The sequence below is a fragment of the Meles meles genome, chromosome 15 (genome assembly GCF_922984935.1).
Source record: "Meles meles chromosome 15, mMelMel3.1 paternal haplotype, whole genome shotgun sequence".
In the NCBI taxonomy this organism is placed as follows: domain Eukaryota; kingdom Metazoa; phylum Chordata; class Mammalia; order Carnivora; family Mustelidae; genus Meles; species Meles meles.
In genome coordinates, this window is record NC_060080.1 from 19,752,219 (window position 1) to 19,772,174 (window position 19,956).

The 19,956-nt window shown below is 55.8% G+C and overlaps 1 protein-coding gene across 3 annotated transcripts in view; it reads right to left on the minus strand.

The window, feature by feature from the left end:
• DNMT3A (DNA methyltransferase 3 alpha) overlaps positions 1-19,956 on the minus strand; it is a 97,357-nt gene that overhangs the window by 41,134 nt on the left and 36,267 nt on the right. For all 3 annotated transcript variants that reach the window (XM_045978870.1, XM_045978868.1, XM_045978869.1), the window contains exons 3-4: positions 17,107-17,211; positions 2,125-2,395 (exon numbers count right to left, since the gene is read on the minus strand). In XM_045978870.1, coding sequence (XP_045834826.1) covers positions 2,125-2,395; positions 17,107-17,211 — 376 coding nt within the window. The remainder of the gene's footprint in view (positions 1-2,124; positions 2,396-17,106; positions 17,212-19,956) is intronic.

Consider the following 19,956-nt stretch of genomic DNA (forward strand, 5'->3'; position numbering starts at 1 on the left):
CGCACACACGCACGCACGCGCACGCACACACACCCCGCCATGCCCTGGGAGGATGTCCTCAAAGGCCGGCTCTAGGGGCCCTGCTCCCTCCTACTCGGGAGCCTCTGTACCTGTTTTCATTCCCTCCTACACCACCCCTCACCTGGTGAACCCCCAGTCATCCTTCCGCTTCCGTGGAACAGGCTGGGCTGGCTGGGGTTTCCCTGGTCACAGTTCCTCACCCCACTGTGTTTATTTTCTCTTAGAGAACCTATCTCCCTGTAGGGGAGCCTCTCAGCGTGAATTTCTCATTAACGTCTGTCTCTCCAGCCGACTGTGAGGTCCTTGAAGGCAAGAACCAGGTTTTTGTTCCTGATGGTTTCCCCAGCTCCTGGCCCAGATCCTGACACACACACCACACCAAATGGAGGTTTCACAAGCACCTACTGACTGACTGAAGAAGGAACTCTGGAGAACAAACAGAAGCGGAGACAGAGAAACCCCAAAGTGAAAGCAAACACTCAAGGGTTAAGACTGGCCTGAGAACTCTAGCTCCATCCCACCAGGCCAGAAGGCCTGCAGCTTACGGCCAGCCAGTCGTGGTGGGGTCCCAGGAATCAGCACACTGTGTGGGGTGGGGGCAGGGGGGTGCTGGGTTTACTGATGGGCTCCCAGTTTCCGCTCTGGAATACCTGGTATTCTTAGAGGGAGGGAGAGGGTCTCTTTTCCCTTTTCTCCTGGGTTTCCCTCCACTCCAGCCCCTTGAACACTCCCACCCGGTGTCAGGACCTACCCACACTCACAAGGCTCTCAGGTGAGGCCAGGAGCGCTGGGCAGTTACCGGCCAGCCAGCCCTGAGCCCCCCTGCAGAATAAAAGGGGACAGCAGAAGGACACACCACCTTTAGAGCCAAGACCGAATGCATCCTGGATCCACCACTTACAGGCTCCGGGGGTGCCCTGAGCAAGTCACTTCATCTCGCTAAGTGGCAGGGTTTTTTCTGCCTGAAAATGGGAATAATAATACCTCTCAAAGAAGATTGTTTGGAGGACTAAAAGAAAGAATACAGAGTACCTCAGAAAGTGCTTTGTACCTAACAGGAACATCATTAAATATCAGTTGAATTGTAAATGAATGAAGTATAGGTGTATATATATGTTTTGTTTTGTTTTGTTTTTAATTTGGAAATCTCTTTTCTGGAAATGCTCTCAATCCTGCATGAATATTGGGTTTGGATCCATGCAAAGTAAGTTATGCCAATTAATCGATTTACTCATTCCATCAACCGTGCTTGGAAGGAAGACTTTTTGAATTAAAATGCACATATGCAAAACAGCCTGGCAGGGCCCCGGGAGGATCAAATGTGGTAATATATGAGGAAACACTCTGTAAACTGTGAAGCCCGGTACAAATGCTAGTTGTCCTCATTACTAACATGTTTACAGCTTGGTTGGCCCTGAAATCACTGGCTTAACCTGAAAGAGAAAAGCAGGCAATTTTCCAGGACTCCAGGGCAAGGCCAAAAAGTCTGGGGAGGAAGGGGCCTGGCGCACCGGCCACCCCCCTCTGCGCTGCCCCCATCCCACTCAGTCACAACCACACTTGAGCTGAGTCAGCTGAGACCTCTGTGCTGGGGCAGGCTAAGTGGGCTCTTCCTGGCAGAGGGCATCCCCTGCCTGGAACACCCAGGCCAGGGGCTCAGCACGCAGTCCCCGAGAGCTGCAGGTCTTGTAGAAGGAGCAGCAGGCCAGGTAAGGGCTGAGGGAAACTGAGGCTCACAACCAGACTACGGAGGGGTGTGGGGGACAGCCATCACCCCAATCCTGCAACTGTTGGCATTCTACAAACCCACTGGTGCCAGATCTAGCTTTTTTTTTTTTCCATGAGAAGCCAAAACTCCAGATTTTTATGTGAAATTTCTTGATTTTTAAATACTGGCAACTAATTTTTGAAAATGTTTGAAACACTACATGGGCCAAATAAAACATGTGTGCTGGCTGCATCCAGCCAGCAGCCCCCGGGGTACAGCCTTGGCAAGTAGACCTCCAGCTCCCATGCCTGCTGGGGCCTGCTGGCCCCAGTCTCTAACCCTTGGGGGAATCCTGGGGATCCCAGAAGAGGCGGCCCCTTGTCCCCAGGACTCACTCTCTTCTGCAGGGGCTCCTCGGCCATCCTTGGGGGTGCAGCAGCCATTCTCCACGGCTCTGGAGGCTTCAGGCAGGGTCTCAGCCGCACCTTCTCCCTCTGCTGGGGCCCCGCCCTTCTGCCCTCCAGCGGGGCTCCCCTCCTCCGGCTGGGGCTCACTCCGCTTCTCCAAGTCCCCATTGGGTAACAGCTCTGAGGGGCCTGAGTCCTGGGCCATGGACGGGGACTTGGAGGTCACTGCAGGGTCCTTTGGTGTGTCACTGCTTTCCACCTGGAAAGATGAAGAAACAGGAGGGGAGGATTAGATCACAGGTCTTCCTCTTTTGGATCACTAGCTCCCCTGAAATTCTGGTGAAAGTCATGCCACCCGTTGTCCAGAAAACCTCGTCCGCATAAGCGTCCACGCAAGCGAATACACACACAATTCTGCTCTCAGTTTCAAGGGATCCCTGGGCCCGATTCGCTGAGGTCAATGGGCTTGTGGACTCGAGCAGAAGCAGCAGCAGAGGAACGCAGGCAGGTTTGCCAGCCTGGTTTCACTGCCACGCTGTGACCCACGCCGCTGCCCCCCGACTCCCAGAGGTGACAGACGGCCTCCAAGCCAACTCTGAGGCCCCTATTAAAAACAAACGTCCCTCTATACATACGTGAAAAAATAAATACATCTATGTGTAAGTGAAAACAAACATTCTGGAGGGCCTGCCTGGCTCAGCGGGTAGAGCATGCAACTCTTGATCTCGGGGTTAGGAGTTCGAGCCTCACAAAAAATAAATCAATCAAAGATTTTTTAAAAAAAAAACAAACATTCCTCACACTCTCTCTACTTCCAATCACGACCCCTCTACAGAAGACTCTAGCGTCACCGATCAATTCTGGTCACCTTGGGCTGATCTGACTTTTGCCAGATTCCCCCAGCTTTCCTTTTGGCCTGTCAAGGCCCAGACCCAAACAGGGACTAGCTGCATCTTGGAGCGGAAGGGTCAAAGGAGGCCTCCCAGACAAGCATTCTGTTGGGCCCCAAAGCCCAGCACAGTTCTTTCCTTCAGCTCTGGACCCCACGTGCTCTCCGGCATCCTGACCCTGGAGAGCCTACAGCCCCCACAAGCAGTTCGCAGCATCCACAGTGAGCGCCCCCGCCCCCGCCCCCGCCAGCATGTGTCTCATGCTCCCCTTCTAATAGGAAATGTTCCCCTTCATCCCCAAGAGTCTAAGAATGGAACTTGCTACAGTTCCAGGAAATAAGAATCACACCAAGAGTAATCATCTAACTGTCCTTTGTAAATGCCCCTGCGTGGTGGGCAAGGCTCCTTCTCACCGACCCCTTTTGAGCCACTCAACCTCCTTGAGGAGGCTCTCCGAGAATTCCATGACTTGCTCAAGGTCACACACTTTGTTTTTGTTTTTGATGGATTTACTTATTTATTTATTGAGATTTATTTATTTATTTATTTATTTGACAGACAGATCACAAGTAGGCAGAGGGGGAAGCAGGCTCCCTGCTGAGCAGAGAGCCCGATGTGGGGCTCGATCCCAGGACCTTGAGATCATGATCTGAGCCAAAGGCAGAGGCTTAATCCACTGAGCCACCCAGGCGCTCCTCAAGGTCACACACTTTGTAAGGATAGCCCAGGGGCAGGAGAGGCTGGTGAGCACTCTGTCCTTGGGGGAAGTAGGCTAGGGCATCTCAGAAGGAATGGAGGTGCCCTCATGGTGTGGAAGTGGCAAGCGTCCCCTGCGCTCTCGTCCATGGGCATGGGTCGGCCCTGAGCAACCCCGTCCGGCTCCATTCACGAACACCTATGGGAAGGGCAAACGCCAGGCTAGTCTACCACCTCAGCAGGGCACTGTCCAGGAGGGCCCTCGGCTGGCTGCCCCACCTATAAGGGGAGATGCCTAGGTCCGACCCCTGTGGTTTTTTCCATCAAAGTCTTTTTTTTTCCTTGTTTATAAAAGACATATATGAAAACTCAAATGATTCAAAAATGAGTCGTGGTGAAAGGTTAAAGCTCCTTTTTCAATCCCCCACCTCCAAAACCACGGGTACACTCTTGTTAACAGTTTGGTGAGGATCCTTTGCAGACTTTGTTTCTACGCGTCTACAATCGTTTGTGAGTTACATGTTTATACACATGGATTCACACGCACAGCCGGATCCAGGGTTTTTCCCTAATAGGGTGTCTTACTACTCCGTATTCTATAACTTGCTTTTCCACTTAACAAGCACAGTGGGCATCTCTCCATACCCGTGCATATGGATCTGTCTCTCCTACTTCACAGCTGCTCCACATTCTAGTGAATGGATGCCCCAGAATTTATGCCAACGGTTCCCTAATAGTGGGCCTTTGGGCCATTTGCTTTTCGTGGCAATGAGCCCCGTGCACTTACAGTTCTGTGCGCCTGCATATGCCTGTAGATCGGGGTCCCAGAGGTGGGGTGGCTGCTGGAGGGCCTGCCAAATTCCCTCCAAAGAGCTGTACCCCTCAAAGCGCACCCCGACAGCCTGAGAGAGTGCTCGCGATGGACAATCTCTAAGGCTACGTCTGCTCTAAGGTCTATATCCTCAACTCTCAGCCCTGTTGAGGTGCCCCTGAGCTGCCCATTGAGGAACCCCCAGGGTGGCCAATAGGGACAAGGGCCTTGGGGACAAAATAAATAAATAAAAACAAAATAAAACCCCAAGTCCTCCCTGGACAAGGCTCTAGGCACCCAGAGCAGCCTGTGGGCGAGCAGAGGGACTAGCCAAGCTGTTTTCCTGGCGTGGGGTGCACCTTTCCTAGGTGGGGTAGCTTGGGGCAGGTCTGCTTCCCCCAAGGGAAGCTCCCAGGGCAATCTGCAAAGGTACACAGTCCTCGGCCTGAAGTCCTCTGCCAGCCTAGCCTTGGGCACAGAGGGCTAAAGCCAGCAGAGCCAGGAGGTCAGAAGCAGGAATGCAAGGGAGCGAGTAGGCCCCGTCTTTCTCCTTAGCTTCCATCCCTGAGTATTTGGACACACTCTGTCCAGGACTGAGAGGTCCTTCCCCACCTCCCAGCTCAAGCCAACAGGGTTCCCTGACCTAGAAAACCCCTCCCTGGTAGAAATCGTCTCACCTTGAGACAGCCCAAGAAGCGTGGGGGATGCCCAGGCCCCCACAGCCCCCCTCCCAAATGTCCAGCCGTGCTGGGCACCACAGAGCTCTGAACATGCCTCTGCCGGGGAGGTGGGCTGGGGGTCCGCTGGGCCAACTTGGACTGGGAAATTCGGGTCAGAGTGAAGCTCTTACCATGGCTGTGTCCTTTCTCCTTCTGGCCACTTGCTGCCCCACAGATACCTCGAATTGGGGCAGGCTCCCAGCCCCACTAAGCTGCTTGAGACAATTCTGCTGTCACTAACTTCCTGCCTGGGGACCACATGGCCTCTTCTCACCCTGGGACTCACTTCCTGTTGATTGCCAGCTCCATAGCAGAGAGAGCCAGGAGGACCTGCTCTGCCCCCCACCTGCTCTGATCAAGCATCCCTCCCAGGCCCGCCCTGGAGGACCCCCGTCTGCAGTAGCATGAGACCGACCCCCCTTCCAGAGCTGGGCAAATGAGGAGAAGGGAAGCGCTCTGCACAGCTCCCGCCCAGGCTTAGCTCAGCATGCTGAAATACCCCCTCCCCTCCTGCCTACCCTTTCTCTCCTCCCAATTGAGCCACTCTCTCTGGTTCTAGATGACCCTGTGTTAGCCAAAGTTCTGGGATTGGGGAAGCTGCCGATTCCCACCCAGGCCAGTCCTTGATCCAACTTATCCCTCCAGAACCCTCCCACCCCGGGGTGGCTGGCTGGCTCGCTTGTCGGTGGGGCATGTGACTCTTGATCTCTGGGTTGTAAGTTCGAGCCCCACATTGGGTAGAGAGACTACTTACAAATGAAATCTTAAAAAAAAAAAAAGAAAAAGAAAGAAAGGAAGAAAAGAAGACACATACACACACACACCCCCTCTGCCCCAGCAAGCCCCGGGCCCTCACTGGCTCCCTCTCTGCGGCCCAGGCAACTGAGCAGGTTAAATCCACCTACAAGAAACCATCGAGAGAAAGGAGGGAGGTCCACGGGCAAACGGACTGAAGTGACTGTCCACACCTCTCAGGGGGGCTGGGTGCACCCTGAAAGGGGCATCTTTGATGAGAACAGCCTAATCCATGCAAGGAAGCCACGAGGAGAGCCGGGTCTGCACCCTTCCGCCCCTACCTACCTCCACGCCTTCCTCCCAGCCACCTCCTGGCCCCCGTCATCCGCGGACCGTCCACTCCTGGCGGGAGGGACTTTGCTTTCTCAGGCTAGCCGCAGCAGGAACAGGGTGCCCAGCGGGCACTCAGCATCCACTACTGAACCCTGAGTGCCAAGCCTCCCTTAAGACCCACAACACCCTGCTCATGGGCGCAGAGGGAGTTTCAGCTTAGTTGCATGTCAGAAGCAACTGTTTAAAATTCTGTTTTTGTTGGCTTTTGTTTTTCAGTCCCCTTGAAAGGAGACAGAGCATACCTTGAAATATTCATTTTTCCCCATGGGAGTAGGGGAAGCAGCAGAAGCCCCTGGCCCTTCTAGAAGCCACCACCAGCAGCTGAAGGTGACAATTTCAACCTTCTCTGCTTCTCACCTGTGAGGCTGGGGGGACGGGCAGCAGGGGTGGCAGAACAGGAATGGCGGCCGTGAGCGCCCCTCTCTCCCCTGGGAGTAGAGCTGGAGGAGAGCAACAGATTTGGGTAAAGCCTGATCCTGTCGCTCTCTGTGCGCCTACCCATGTCTGGTTTGCCCCATTCTGGATCTTCAGACCCTGCCCACCACCTCCTGGGGTCCCTCAGGATTCGCTGACCTTTACCTTCTGTCCAGGCAAGACCCCTCCATCCTGGGATGACCACCTCTTGCTTCTCTATTGCCTGCCACCCCCCACCTCGGCTCCCAAGTGAGTGGCTCCTTCCAAGCTGGTGAAGGCAGCAGTCATCCCCTGGGGGCAGTTTTGCTTCAGTTATGTGTCTGAGACACGTCTGGAGGTCACACTGGGGTGGGGAGACTGCTGGCTTCCAGGGGACAGGGGTCGGGGCTGCTGAACTCCGCCCTAGAACAGGGCTGCGACCACAACCGAGAACGATTCGGCCCAAGATGTCAATAGTGCTGTTGTGGAAAAACCTGGGGCTGAAGGTCGGCGCACTGACGAGAGGCTGCCTTTCTCTAAGAACCTTTTTTTTTTTAAAAAAAAACTTAAAAAGAAATATTGTGGTAAAATATATATAATATTTGTCATTTTAACCATTTCCAAGTGTACAATTGAGTGGCATTAAGTATCCCTATGGTACAACTGTCCCCACCATCCACCTTCAGAACTTTCTCAGACTGAAACTCTGTCCCCTCTTCATATTAACTCCCCATTCCCCTTGCCCCCAGCCCCTGGTCACCACTCTTCTGTTTTCTGTCTTCTCGGGGATGTCTGAAAGTCTGCTTGTCTCCACACAGGAGCGCCCGCGCTCTCTCTCTCCTCTCTCTCTCTCTCTCTCTCTCTCTCTCACACACACACACACACACACACACACACACACAGGCTCACACCCCTGGGGAGGGAGGCATTTGTGCTAGGCCCCACACCCAAGCCCCGCCCCCCAGCCCCCAGTCTGGCACCGAAGCAGTGGGGGTAAAGTCCACTCCAGTGGTCACCGAACCCCCAGCCCACTGCAGGCGGACGTTTGTTTACAGAGCTTTTCACACCCTGTCTCACTATAGCTCTCCTCCACTGAGCCTCCTGACTCCCTGCCTGTCTCCCTCCTGGACTTGTGAGCTTTGCCTGACTTGGGTTTCTGTTTGTCTCCCTTCCAACCACTCCACCCGTAGCCCAGCACCCACATAAATACGTGTATACATTAATCAATGTAATTATCACGACTGTCCGGATTTCTAGCGTTACCCGCCCTTTTCAGAGGGAAAAGGCTCCAAGGCTTGCCTCAAGTCACATGCCTTCTAAGTGGTAAAGCTTCCAGAATGACCCAGGTACAGGAGAGGCATTTGAAAGCTGGCTCCTCCTTTGGGTTGAGTCTCTGGAAAAACCCAACCTCAAATCCCAAGGGTTCCAAAGAGGAAAAGGAGGCTTTGATGTGCCTAAGCAGGGCCAGGGAAAGGCTGCCGGCTGCTTCCCTGACAGCAGACATTGCAGGGACAAGCCGGAGGCAAAGCAAGAAGCAATCCACTGCGATGAACCTGTCCAGGCCCCAGCCCCTGTCCTCCTCGCCCTTTGCTAGAAATCTGGCTCAGACCCCAGAACTCCCACCGCTCCCTCTCCAGGTGAGGCCTGGGCTCCCTAAGTGGGGCAGAGTGCTGAAGCTCCAAATAAGGAAGTGATTTCTCAGAGGCCCTTTATTATAATAATAATATTTACACATAAAAAATTTAAACCTGGCAAATAAGAGATGAGGGAAATAATACAAAGGAGACAAGGCCCAGACATCTGTGGTGAAAGGAGCCCATTTGCTGGTGGCAGCCCGGGCACAGGGACCAGCTCTGTGCAGGCACACCTGGGCCCAGGTGTGGAGGGGGCAGGCCCAGGGCCCGCCTCTCTTACTGGAAGCCCCTGGAGGTCTGAGCCAGGTTCCCGGGCTGGCTCTGGGCACCTGCCTCGCTCTCCCCTGTGGTGTGGGAGGCCGGGGGCTGTGGCTGGAAGGGGCCTTTTCCGCCGCATTGCAGCACAGTGCTGGGGAGGGAGGCCCAGAGCCAGCCCAGATGTGGGGCAGCCCCTCCCACCCCATGTTACCGCCATTGTGCCTTTAAGGCCCTTGGCAGCACTAGCTCCGTGCCAGCCGGGAACCCTGGCATCTGGCCAGCCTTGGCCTCTCGGTTAAAGACACACAGTCACACACACAGACACACAGGGGTGCGCCACCTCCCGGAGACACAGCTCAGCAGATGTGCGGGGATGTGGCAGAGACATGCCCGCAAAAACACATTGACGGTCCCCCTTTCCTCATGACTGCAGGCCCACCAGCCCTCAACCAAGCAATGGGTTTTCCCAGGTTGACTCTAGCTCCAGGAAACAGCGGGGCAGCCTGTCCCACAGGCGCTGGTGCCAGGCCCACGTTCCCCCCTCCCCTCTGCTCCAGGCCTTCCTGCAGCCCCTTCTGCCCGCAGCCCGGCATCTGACCGGCCGGAAGTGGCCTTGAGGCAGACAGAACTGGAGAGGGCCACCCCCTGCCAGCTCCCAAGAGAGGTCCTCAAAGCGTCCCTGCTCAGCCTGCCCGGGGTGAATGGAGTCAGGCTCCAAGAGTTTGGAACTAGGACCTCCGATTTCCTTTTCCTGGAGCAGCTAAAAGGGCCACCAGGGGGATGAAGGGACAGCAGAACCAGAAGCCAAAGAGGGCCAACTTTGGAAAGCCTGGGCCTGCCCTACGGGTCTCACCATTTTCCTCGCCACCAGGGCGGGGAGCTGTCTTCCTTCCCTCCTCCTAGAGATCTCTCTACCATGTATGTGCGTGCCAGAGACAGACAGACAGACGCTGATTCCAGGAGAGAACTTCGGGGCCCAGCAGAGCCTCAGAGGTCCGTGCCCCTGCTGGCCATGGCAGGTGGACGCAAGAACCAACATGCCTGCTGGTGGCTGGGCCACTCCGGGTTCCGCTTCCAGCTGGGACACCTGTCCACCTGGAAGAGGGCCTGGCTGTGCTCTTTGAAGTCAGCCTCAAAGGATTTCAAGAGGAGCTGGAGGCTCCCTCTGAAAAGCCATTCTGTAGAGGAGATTCATACATTTAAGTAAATCTCTTTTGAAATGATTCCTATTTTCAACCTCTACCATCCATGCCTGGGGTTTGGTAAGAAGGAAACCCACCATGGGAAATAGGGCTTTCTTTTCTATGCTTCATGAACCTCTCTGAAGCTTCAAATGGGTATCTCCCCACCCTGCCGCACCCCACTGGGGCTCACTCCCTCTGCCCCACCCCACAATGTGATTACAGAGCTTTAATCCTATCCCCTCCAGCCTCTGTCTCTCCGGACCAGAGAGCCATAATCTTGTTCGTCTGTCCTCACATGGCAGCACCACCTTCCCCTTGATCAAGCTAGCTGCAGGGCTCTGGAGCTTTTTCAGTTGGATTATATCTTTCTCAAGGTGGCAGGACCGAAAGGCACCCAATTCTCTAGGCGAGGATGATGAAAGAAAAGCAGCGTCAACAGCTCTGTCCAGATGCACCTGCCAGCGAGTCCCCGCCACATGGGAATTGGTGCAGGTGCAGCTTGGGCTCTAGAGAAGGCCACGGGCAACTAGGAAGCCCAGGGAGGCCGGACCGGGGAAGTGCGTGACTTTCCCTGGAGGTGGCCCTGTAATGTGACTCCAAGGAAGGGACCAGGGAGGGATGAAAAGCAACAGGGATTTCTGGAAAAACAAAATGGAGATGCTGGGATCTCACTGAGCTGCTCCCCTACTAAGACCAGCTAGAGTGGCCTCCCGAAAGGGCCGCTGCCAAATCTGCTCTCTTCCAGAAGTCTCTGTCTCTGACAGTAACACTGACGCCATCCCTGGGGCCTTTCTCCCCTTGCTCTCCCCGCTCTGCCGCCGCTGGCAGCCCGGGCCCTGCCAATTCTGTCCCCCACCGCCTCCCCCCAGCAGGCTCTGGGGGTGATTTCTGGCACCACCCCACCCTCCTATCTCCCTGCATCCTCTCATGCTCGACCCACCGCACTCACTGATGCCAGGCCCAGCTTCCCTAAACAGGACTCCCATCACTTCACGCTCCCGCCCCCTCAGAAACCTTCCAGATGAACACATTTCAGAGACGATAAAGTGTAAACCGCTCAGGCCGCCTGCCAAGACCTCTCCACCCAAGGTCTAATGTGTTCATACGTGAAACCCTCAGGCGCTCAGCCACACCTGTCAGCACGCAGTCCCTCCTCCGTGCACATTCGTCCCTCCACACCTTCACTGGGGAAGGTCCCAGGTGGGAAAGTCTCCCACTTTGCCCTGGACTTCAAAACATGACCGCCCCCCCCCGGACCCCGCACCCCTCAACATGTCTTTGGCACTTGAAGACCAGCCCAGCAGCCAGCCTCTCGGTACTGGATGCCACTGGTGAGTGCTGCACTGACCGATCAGGTACAGGAATGGGCAGATCAGTCTGCAGGGCTCAGTCACAAGAGAGGTTGGGAACCTCGTAAGACAAGTGATACACCTGCTTTCCTCACACCTTCGAACACGTGAGCCGAGGGGCGCCAGCATTGTCCACACGGGCTCACAGGTAAGGGGGGCCCTCGGAGGGGCTGGCGGCTAGGGTTGGGAGATACTCTTTCTGGAAATTTTGTGCATAAAACCCGGGGGGGGGGGCACCAAGTCCCTGAATCGAGGTTCCAGGGATTGTTGAAGGAATCATTCTGACCTGGACACGAAGATGAGATCTGGGCTCTGTCTTAACTTGGGAGACAAATCGAAAGTTCCTATTAGGCTGGCCAATGAGCCCGTACCACCAACTCCCCACAGCTGAGTTCAATTGTCCCCAGCTGGCTTAAGCTGCAGCTGAATGGCTCCCTAACTTCCCAGTTTATACCCCAAGTCTTCTGCTCTGAAGAGGGGCAGCTTTGCCCTCTTGAACTCATTTGGGCAACGTGGAGTGAGTAATGCTGGCTTTGGGCTGGCCTGTCTGAGCTCAGCCCCTGCTCCCAGCACCCCCTCCCCCTCCCCCTCCGGGTTATTCTTAGCAAGAGGTGACCTCAGAATGCTCCCACTGAGCAAAAATAACCCTGGAGGAAGTTGGTGAGTATAAATCTTCAATGAATAAATACATATAGCTAGCAAACAGGGTACGGCACCCCAGAGGGCTGGTCACCCTGCCAGGGTCTGGTGGGCAAGGGCAGAGACTGTCCCTCCTGATGCCCCCGTTGTAACCAGCATGAAAGACAAAGGGACGCCTGGGCTTGTGACCAGGCAGGACCCAGCTTCGGTCGCCCTCACTTGTTACGTCCTCAGGAGTTGGTGAACAGGAAGATGCCTCTTCCTCTCACCCTGACGCTCACACCCACACACAGGCTCACACTCTCCGGCCAGCAGAAACCAGCCATGCACTCTGCTGTCCTTCCTCCCCATCATGGGCACCAGCCAGCCCACAGGCCCTGAGCCCAGGTGCCGGCTCCCTTCCTAAGCCCCGCCCAGCCCTGCACCGGCTTCCTGTTTCCTGTGGCCCTGCTCCGCTCAAGCATCCTGGCTTGGAGGCCAGCGCCGCGGACGGCCGCCGCTGCCTGCTTTGAACGGGCGTAACTCTCACTCCTCAGCCCACCGCAGCCTTCCCCGCTTGCCCACAGGCTCCCTGGTACTTAGGTCAATCACCCTCTTCCTATTACATATATGAGTCTGTTTCCCCTGTACGCTCTTTGGACCGGGTCTACACTTCTTTCCAACAGCCCTGCATTTGCGTGTTAACTTAAAGGGGATTCTGGACACCCAGGCTTCCAGAGCACGTGACTGGAGTGGTGAGGAGGAACGAGCTCTGCGGGCTCTGCAGGGTGGGATGCGTGGAGTCCAAATCCCAGGTGTGGAGTCCAAATCCCAGCTGGCCTCTCTGAACCTCTGTCTCTTCGTCTGAATGTGGGCGTGGTGATGAGAGGCCCCGCCTACTTCCCCACAGGGAGGTCATTCTTGCCGAAAGCCGCCTCTGCAGGCCATAAAGTGCTACGAGATACTGAGCCTTTATTCGTGGTCTCTGGCCTCAGTGAGTGGGCAGACAGTGCAGGGTGGGGTGGCAGTCAGCGTCAAATCTAGTGGAAAGGACAAGTTCTCTCCGTGCGCTTCCTATCTGGTGTGAAAGGCCAGGTTTCAGCTGTAGTTTTCTTAGTTCTCACTCCATCAAGAAAGGATCCTTTGTTAACGTACAAAATCGTGCACATGGATGTGGTGACAGCATCAAACTGACGTAAAAGTTTCAAATGACTTATTCTCCCACCGTATCAAGACTTGTAGCAGGTCAAAGACCAGAACTGTCCAAGTACATGACCAGTGGGCTTAGTATCTCCTCTTTTATTCCTTAGTGTTCGTTTTGATTAATTTTATAAGCAGCTCAGGAGAGAGGGTCCCAGTGGCTGAGGTGGGCTTCACTTGCGAGACGGGCTCGGATGGCCTGGGACGGTGGGGCAGGGGGAGAGAAGGACAGACTGGACCAGTATGCAAGGTAGCAGGAAAAACGTGCCTGGTGTGTTCCAGGGGTAGCGAGAAGTCAGGGTTTCTATGACAAAAGCTGTGGATACTGAGGCCCAGAGCAGGGGCAGGAGAGATCATGTGGGAAGGGGTCATTTGGAATATTCTAGACCTTGTCTCATAAGAAATGGGGTCCCTCGGGGTGCCTGGGTGGCTTGGTCAGTTAGGCATTTGCCTTCAGCTCAGGTCATGATCTTGGGGTCCTGGGACTGAGCCCCCATGTTGGGCTCCCTGCTTGGCAGGGACTCTGCTTCTCCTCCCTCTACTCCTCCCTCTCCCTGCTCATGCCCTCTCTCAGATAAATAAAATCTTTAAAAAAAGATTTTACTTATTTATTTGAGAGAGAGAATGAGAGAGAGTGCAAGAGAGTGGGGAGAGTCAGAGGGAGAAGGAGATACCGTGCTAGGTTGGGAGCCCGATGCGGGACTCAGTCCTGGGACTCCAGGCTCATGACCTGAGCCGAAGGCAGTTCCTTAACCAACTGAGCCACCCAGGTGCCCCAATAAGTAAAATCTTAAAAAAAAAAAAAAAAAAGAAAGAAAGAAATGGGGTCCCTCCCTAGGAATTCTTGAACAGAAACGTACTGCAATATTTAGCGTAAGTGAACATGGCCCTCCTCTCTCTAGCACACCAGGGTGAAAAGTAAGTCTTATTTATCATTGTGGCCTCCTCAGCCTGGTCGGTGCTCATTGGGTGTCATGTGCCTGACACTGAGAGGTTACAAAGTATAGTGGGGGGCAGTGGGGTCTGGTCCGGGCGGGGGTGCAGCCAGGAGGCTGAGGCCAGAGCAGGAATGAGTGGGACATACCCAGGGACAGATGGGCCTTGAGGACAAAGCAAGGAGAGGGGCAATGATTCCTTAGCCTTGGGCCCAGGGGATGGTGAGGACACCAGGGGCTGTACCTCGTTCCTCCCCGCCCAGCATAGGACACGCACAGATCAAGACCCCAGCCCACAGCCAGCTCTCAGCCGGCTTCCCAGCATTTCCCTCTCCGTGCCACCTGCCGGGATCTGCGCCAAGCTCTCTCCTCGTTCCAGGCTTAGCTGGATGACACACACTCAGCTGCGTTAAAGCTCCCTGGTCAATCTGTTCCCAGGGCCACAGCTGCACCAGGTCCCCAAGAAGCCCTCCGGCTCCGCTCCTCTGCTGGGGAGGGGAGGAGGCCAGGCAGAGCACCTGCTCCACAAGCAAGCCAGACGGCCTAGAAGCCAGGGGACCAGGAGCCAAGCTCCAGCAGCAGCACCAACGTTCCCTGCGTGGGGGCCCTTGGAGACCTGGGTGCGTGCTGCCTGGGAAGGCCTGCAAACTCTTTTCTCTGGGGTCAGTCTTTCTCTGTTCCCCTAGGGTACAAGGGGTCCCTTTCACAACAGTTGCCTCCTCCAACAGCGTTGCCTTCCCCATGCTCTCTCTCCCATCCAGGGACCTCTCTTAAGAGTCTCAGAGGCAGGGCGCCTGGGTGGCTCAGTGGGTTAAAGCCTCTGCCTTCGGCTCAGGTCATGATCCCAGGGTCCTGGGATCGAGCCCCACATCGGGCTCTCTGCTCCACAGGGAGCCTGCTTCCTCCTCTCTCTCTGCCTGCCTCTCTGCCTACTTGTGGTTTCTCTCTGTCAAATAAATAAAATATTAAAAAAAAAAAAAAAAAAGAGTCCCGGAGGCAGAAGGGGCATGGGCCGGACCGCACCAGTCTCTAACCCACACAGTGCCTCCCACCAGGGCTGCTGCGAGGCTCAGGCTGGGCTCCCACCTGAAAAATCTGATAGACCCCGGCCCCCGCAGGCTCCTAGGCCCCCCTGCAGGGGAACAGGTTTATTACACTGCCTGCCCCACACATTTGGACCTACTTGGCTGTTTGCAAAGCACGCCTGCAGGTGGACAGGACGGGTATTACCGGTAGCAGGATTCTCCCAATGAAGAAGCCAAAGTTCAGAGAAGCTCAGTAACTTGCTCAAGGCCACACAGTTGGGAAGTAGTAAATTCAGTGCTGTGTCTTCTATCAGACTGAGGTTGCTGCGGCCTCCTAAAGAGGAAAGGTTTGGCGGGGCAAGGGCAGGACCGGCCTTTGCTAAGCACTGGCTCTCTCTGGGGCTTGCACACGGTTAATTCCCTCAAGCATCTAGGAGGAATGTGTCCTTATCATCTGTTTTTCAGGGGGGTGGGAGGAGCCAAGGTTCAGACAGTGCCTTCTTCAAGACACAAGCTGGAGAGTGGTGGAGCTAGGATTTAAACATGGGTCTGTTGTGTCCTGAAGACGGTGCTTTTCCTTCTATACTAAGCCCCTGTCCCAGGGCCAGGGGTGGGGAGGACATAGGACTCACTGACCTTTGCCCCCACTCTGCCCTGCCTCTCCTCCCTCTCACTGGTCCCTCTCCAGACATTTCCATACACCTGCCCCTGATGTCTTTGCACTTTCTGCCCTCAGGGCCTCACTCCACCTCCCACTGATGGGCCCTCCCGCTGGTCCTAGGGACTCAGGGATGAGCCAAAACGTTGCCAGGTCTTTATCTGCTACAGGTGGTGCCTCTTGTCCCCAGTGCACCTGGAAGAGGGGCGGGGGGTGGAGCTCTCTCCCGAAGATCATGGTCACACAGGCATATGGGGAATTACCGGTGGGCTCTGACTCAGCCTGGCTCCCCCTCCCACTCCAGCCCACGCTGGGGTCCTCCACCTTCTCCCACAAGAAGGAGAGGAGAGGGGCACCCTGGGAATCTGGGAGTACAGCCTGGAGTCTGCTGCAAGCTGGAAATTCCTTTGAAGTCCCCCGTTTTATCTTTCAACTTCATGTGAATTTTTCATTACAGGCCATAAAATATCCATGTTTGCTTTAATATTAAAATGTTTAAAATTACTTACCAATTAAATGACTTAACTTCTGCCCCCCCCTCCCGCTCCTCCCAGTCCTCAAGCAGAATTAGCAGCGGTGCACTTTGGTAAGTGCAGGTGCCTGACCTCTGGCTCCGGGGGCCCTTCCTCCCTCTGCTGTCCCTTTCGCTAAGGCCACTGTGCACCCTGACTCTCCACCCCAAAGGAGAAAATCCTGCCCTGTGGAGAACATTTCCTTGACGGGCTGAGTTACAAATCTGAGCTCCCAGCTCCCCCTTGCCTACTTGCTAGACTTTCCCATTCTCAGCTGGAAGGGGCTGACAGAGAGGAACCAGCTGTCTTCTGCGCTGGCCAGAGACTCGGCTCTGCCTCTGAGGCTGAGGCATCGGCAGGCAGGCACCTAGAGCCCACGGGCCGTACCCCCCGGAGCACTGTTCCTCTTGGCCAACCATGGGGCTCCCACCAGACTCCAAGGTTCTGGCCCCCAGAAGCCCGGGCTTGGGTCTGGCCCCAAAGCCCACACTTAAACAGTGTCTCGTTCTCCTGCTTTATTCTGAAGGGACCCATCAGCCTGCATCTCTCCTCACTTTGATCCGACTCCCAGGCCTGGGCTCCCTTCCTCCAGGTTCTCAGGTGGGACTAAGGCCCAGGATGGATGTGTGGATGGGCAGAAAGGGGCCTGTGCAGGCTGGCCTGGGCTCACAGGCAGGCTCTCTTACTGCCCATTCCAGAAGGAAGTCCCGGCTCTGCCACAACTCACAGCGCAAGTTCTCTGCTCTCTAGGGGCTTCCGGTTCAGGCAGAGAGCAGGAAAGTTGTGAGGGTGGTGACAGGGGTTCAAGGACAGGGAAGGTCAGTGAGCTGCGCAGCTGGAGGGCGGCACCCCATGGCCAGCCCTAATGGTCGCAGGTGCCTGCAGGACACACATGCCTGCTGTTTAGAGCATGCGTGCGTGCACACGTGTGCGTGTGCCGGGGGGTGCCGTGACACTCACCGGGGGGTGCTTGCGCTTCCGCCCAGGCCGCCCCACCTTCCGTGCGGTCGTGCTGGGCTCCTGCCGCTCCTCCTTGCCACGAGCCTCCTCCTGCTCCTCTCCCTCCTGTGGGTACAGACACAGCCTGTGAAGCCGGGCTGGACCCAAGAGGCCCCCTCCCCTGTCCCCCGACCTCCACGATGGCCACACTTCCAGGGCCACGCCAGGCTGTTTCCCCTGGCAGGGCTGGCCTTCCTCCGTCTCTGGCCTGGCAACGCCAGAGACAACCCTTTGGGTCCCACGGAAATAAAACCTCAGGGGACTTCAGGCTAGAAGCCGCTGTCCCGACACCCTGCTACTCTCCCTCCAGGTGGAGACGTTTTCTTAACCACGGAATCACAGCACATGCTCTGACAAAAAAGTGTGTTTCTGGATAGGAGTTTATTTCCGTGAAACACATTTTACATGGGTACAAAAATTAAATGAGTCATATATGTAATCGATCACTTTTCTCGAAAATAAGATCCCCTGAAAAGAAATATTACATTTAGCAATTGGAAATAGGAGCAACAGTTGGAATGAGGACCATGGCCAGCGAACTCTCGAGGCCGCTGTGAATACACCTGCTCAGAAGCGCTTGCCCGTATGCCTGTCACCCCACAGGAGCATCTCGGGGACAGCATCTTGGTTCATCTGAACGCCCTCCCTGCATTCATGGAGTTCTAGACCCCAAGTCTGGTTTGGGACCCATCTCACCCAGCACCTGGCAGGGCCGGGCCCTGTTGCGTTGTCTCATGGAGCACAGAGGCATAAACCTAGAAAGTCCTCCTGCCTCACCGCTCCACCGGCCCGGCCACAAACCACCCACGGGTCGCTTCTGACTCAGCCGGCTCCAGCATGACTAATCACAAACAGAAACAACGCTGGGGAAGGAGAAAGGGACCCTGACCCCGCGGAGGGACCATGGGCTGCTCTTCAAGCCCCTGCAGGACGTCAGGAGCCAAAGATGGCTTCAGAGCCCTCCCTGGGGAGGGTGCCTCCCCGGAGCAGCACCGGTGCCCCGGGAGAGAAAGGCCAGGTGCCCAAGTTCCCAGTGGATTTAATCAAGATGTCCCTCAACATCCTACTCAACTTTCATTTTCTGTGATTTCAAAATAGCTTGTGGTTTGCCTGTCTGTGGGCGGGAGGGGAGGGTCCAGGTTGGAGAGAGAGTCCGCACCAGGACCAGAGACCCCTGACAGGCTCTTTTCAGGAAAACATGGCAGAGAAGCTGTGAGGGCAGGAAGGCCACAGGGGGGACAACCTGCCTGTGGAGGGGCGGGGCACGTATCCCACGGTAGGCCAGGCCTGTGGTTCTGGGCTGTCCATTAATCCCTGCAGACACCCCTGCAGAAGAGATGATCACCTGGATCACAGAGAGAAGGCACCCTAATCCTGGTGACAGTTTCCAACTGAATCTACGCATCATGGTGGTGAATTTCAGGCCGAGATGGTGCTTTTGGTCTGACTCCACTGCGGCTAAGTGGGCACTGTCTTGATCATTCTGACTAGCTCACTCAGCATTTACAAACGGAGTCGATGTGAGGTCATGTTAGGTCACGCAATGGCCTGGGACTTAGAGCAGACCAACATGGGTTGGGCCCGGCTTGTCCATCAGCTAGTTAGTCTATCACCTTCTCCGGGCCTCACTCTCCTCATCCATAAAAGGGGAGCATGAAGGTGCCCGTTCGGCTTCTCAAGTTTGTAGTAGGAATGAACAAACATTCTGCCCCCTGTATGTTTTGTGCTGAGTTCCCAGAGCCCAGCCCCCGCCCTGCACGTAGTGAGTAGTCCACATGCCCCCCCACATGCTCCCCACATACTCCCAGGCGGCAGGAGGCCCACTCAGCCCCTGTGTTTGCCTGGAAAGCACCAGGCCAGACCCCGCCAAGCCGGCTGACCACTCTTCACCACGGCGGGGCCCTCAATCTGCAATGCACAAGGCAACGGGCAAGAGGGGAGCACCAATGTGGATCAGGGTCAGTCTGGGTGGCCCCAGGGTATGGAAAGACTCCTACTGCCAAGAAATTCTGGGCTATGAACTATTTCTTTAACGGACTGCATTTCTGACATAAGGATTCCTCTGAGTTTCTTCGATTCCGAACGGACCCGAGATGTAAAAGCCATTCGGAGCCCCTGCTCGGCACAAAGGAACCTCGGTTACCCCACTGCAATGACCTAAAAAAGACACGAGACATTGTGGAACCCCTGAGCCCTGGCTTCCATCAGCACGGGCAGAAAGGGGGGGACGGGGAGGGGGACTGGCAGGGGGCTCCTGCGCCACCTGGAGACAGCAGGGAGTCTTCGCGGGCTATGCGCATGCGCAGGAGGAGGTCGCCACTCCACACACCCCCGGAGGAAGGAAGGCTCCAATGCGGGTTGCGGTGGATGCCGTGCTCCTGAACCAGGCCCTGACGTGTTTCAAGTGTGGACATCACCAGGGCAGGCCGCCGCGTGTTGAGCCCAGGGCAAGGTGCGCTATGCCCCATCCGGCATTCAGGCCTCAGGCTCCCCTGGTTTGTGCCCAAAGAAACGAAATCTCCCCCAGAGCCTGGGTGGGGGGAATCGAACCTAGGTCTGCGCCACTCCTGGCCCATGCCCCTTCCATCAGGCCCTAAAGTACAGCTCTGTGAAAAGCATGTTATTTGGGGCCAACAGACGCTCCTTCTCGAGGTAGTGATGTCATGAGAGCACAGAGAAGGGCGGGGGGGCCTCCTGCTTCAGGCCTGCCCGAGTTCACAGAGTTGGGGGGACGACACACAGAGGGGGGCGAGCAGATGGCTCAGGGTCATGGCCCTCAAGGAGGCCCATCAAGTGGTCCATTCTCACATC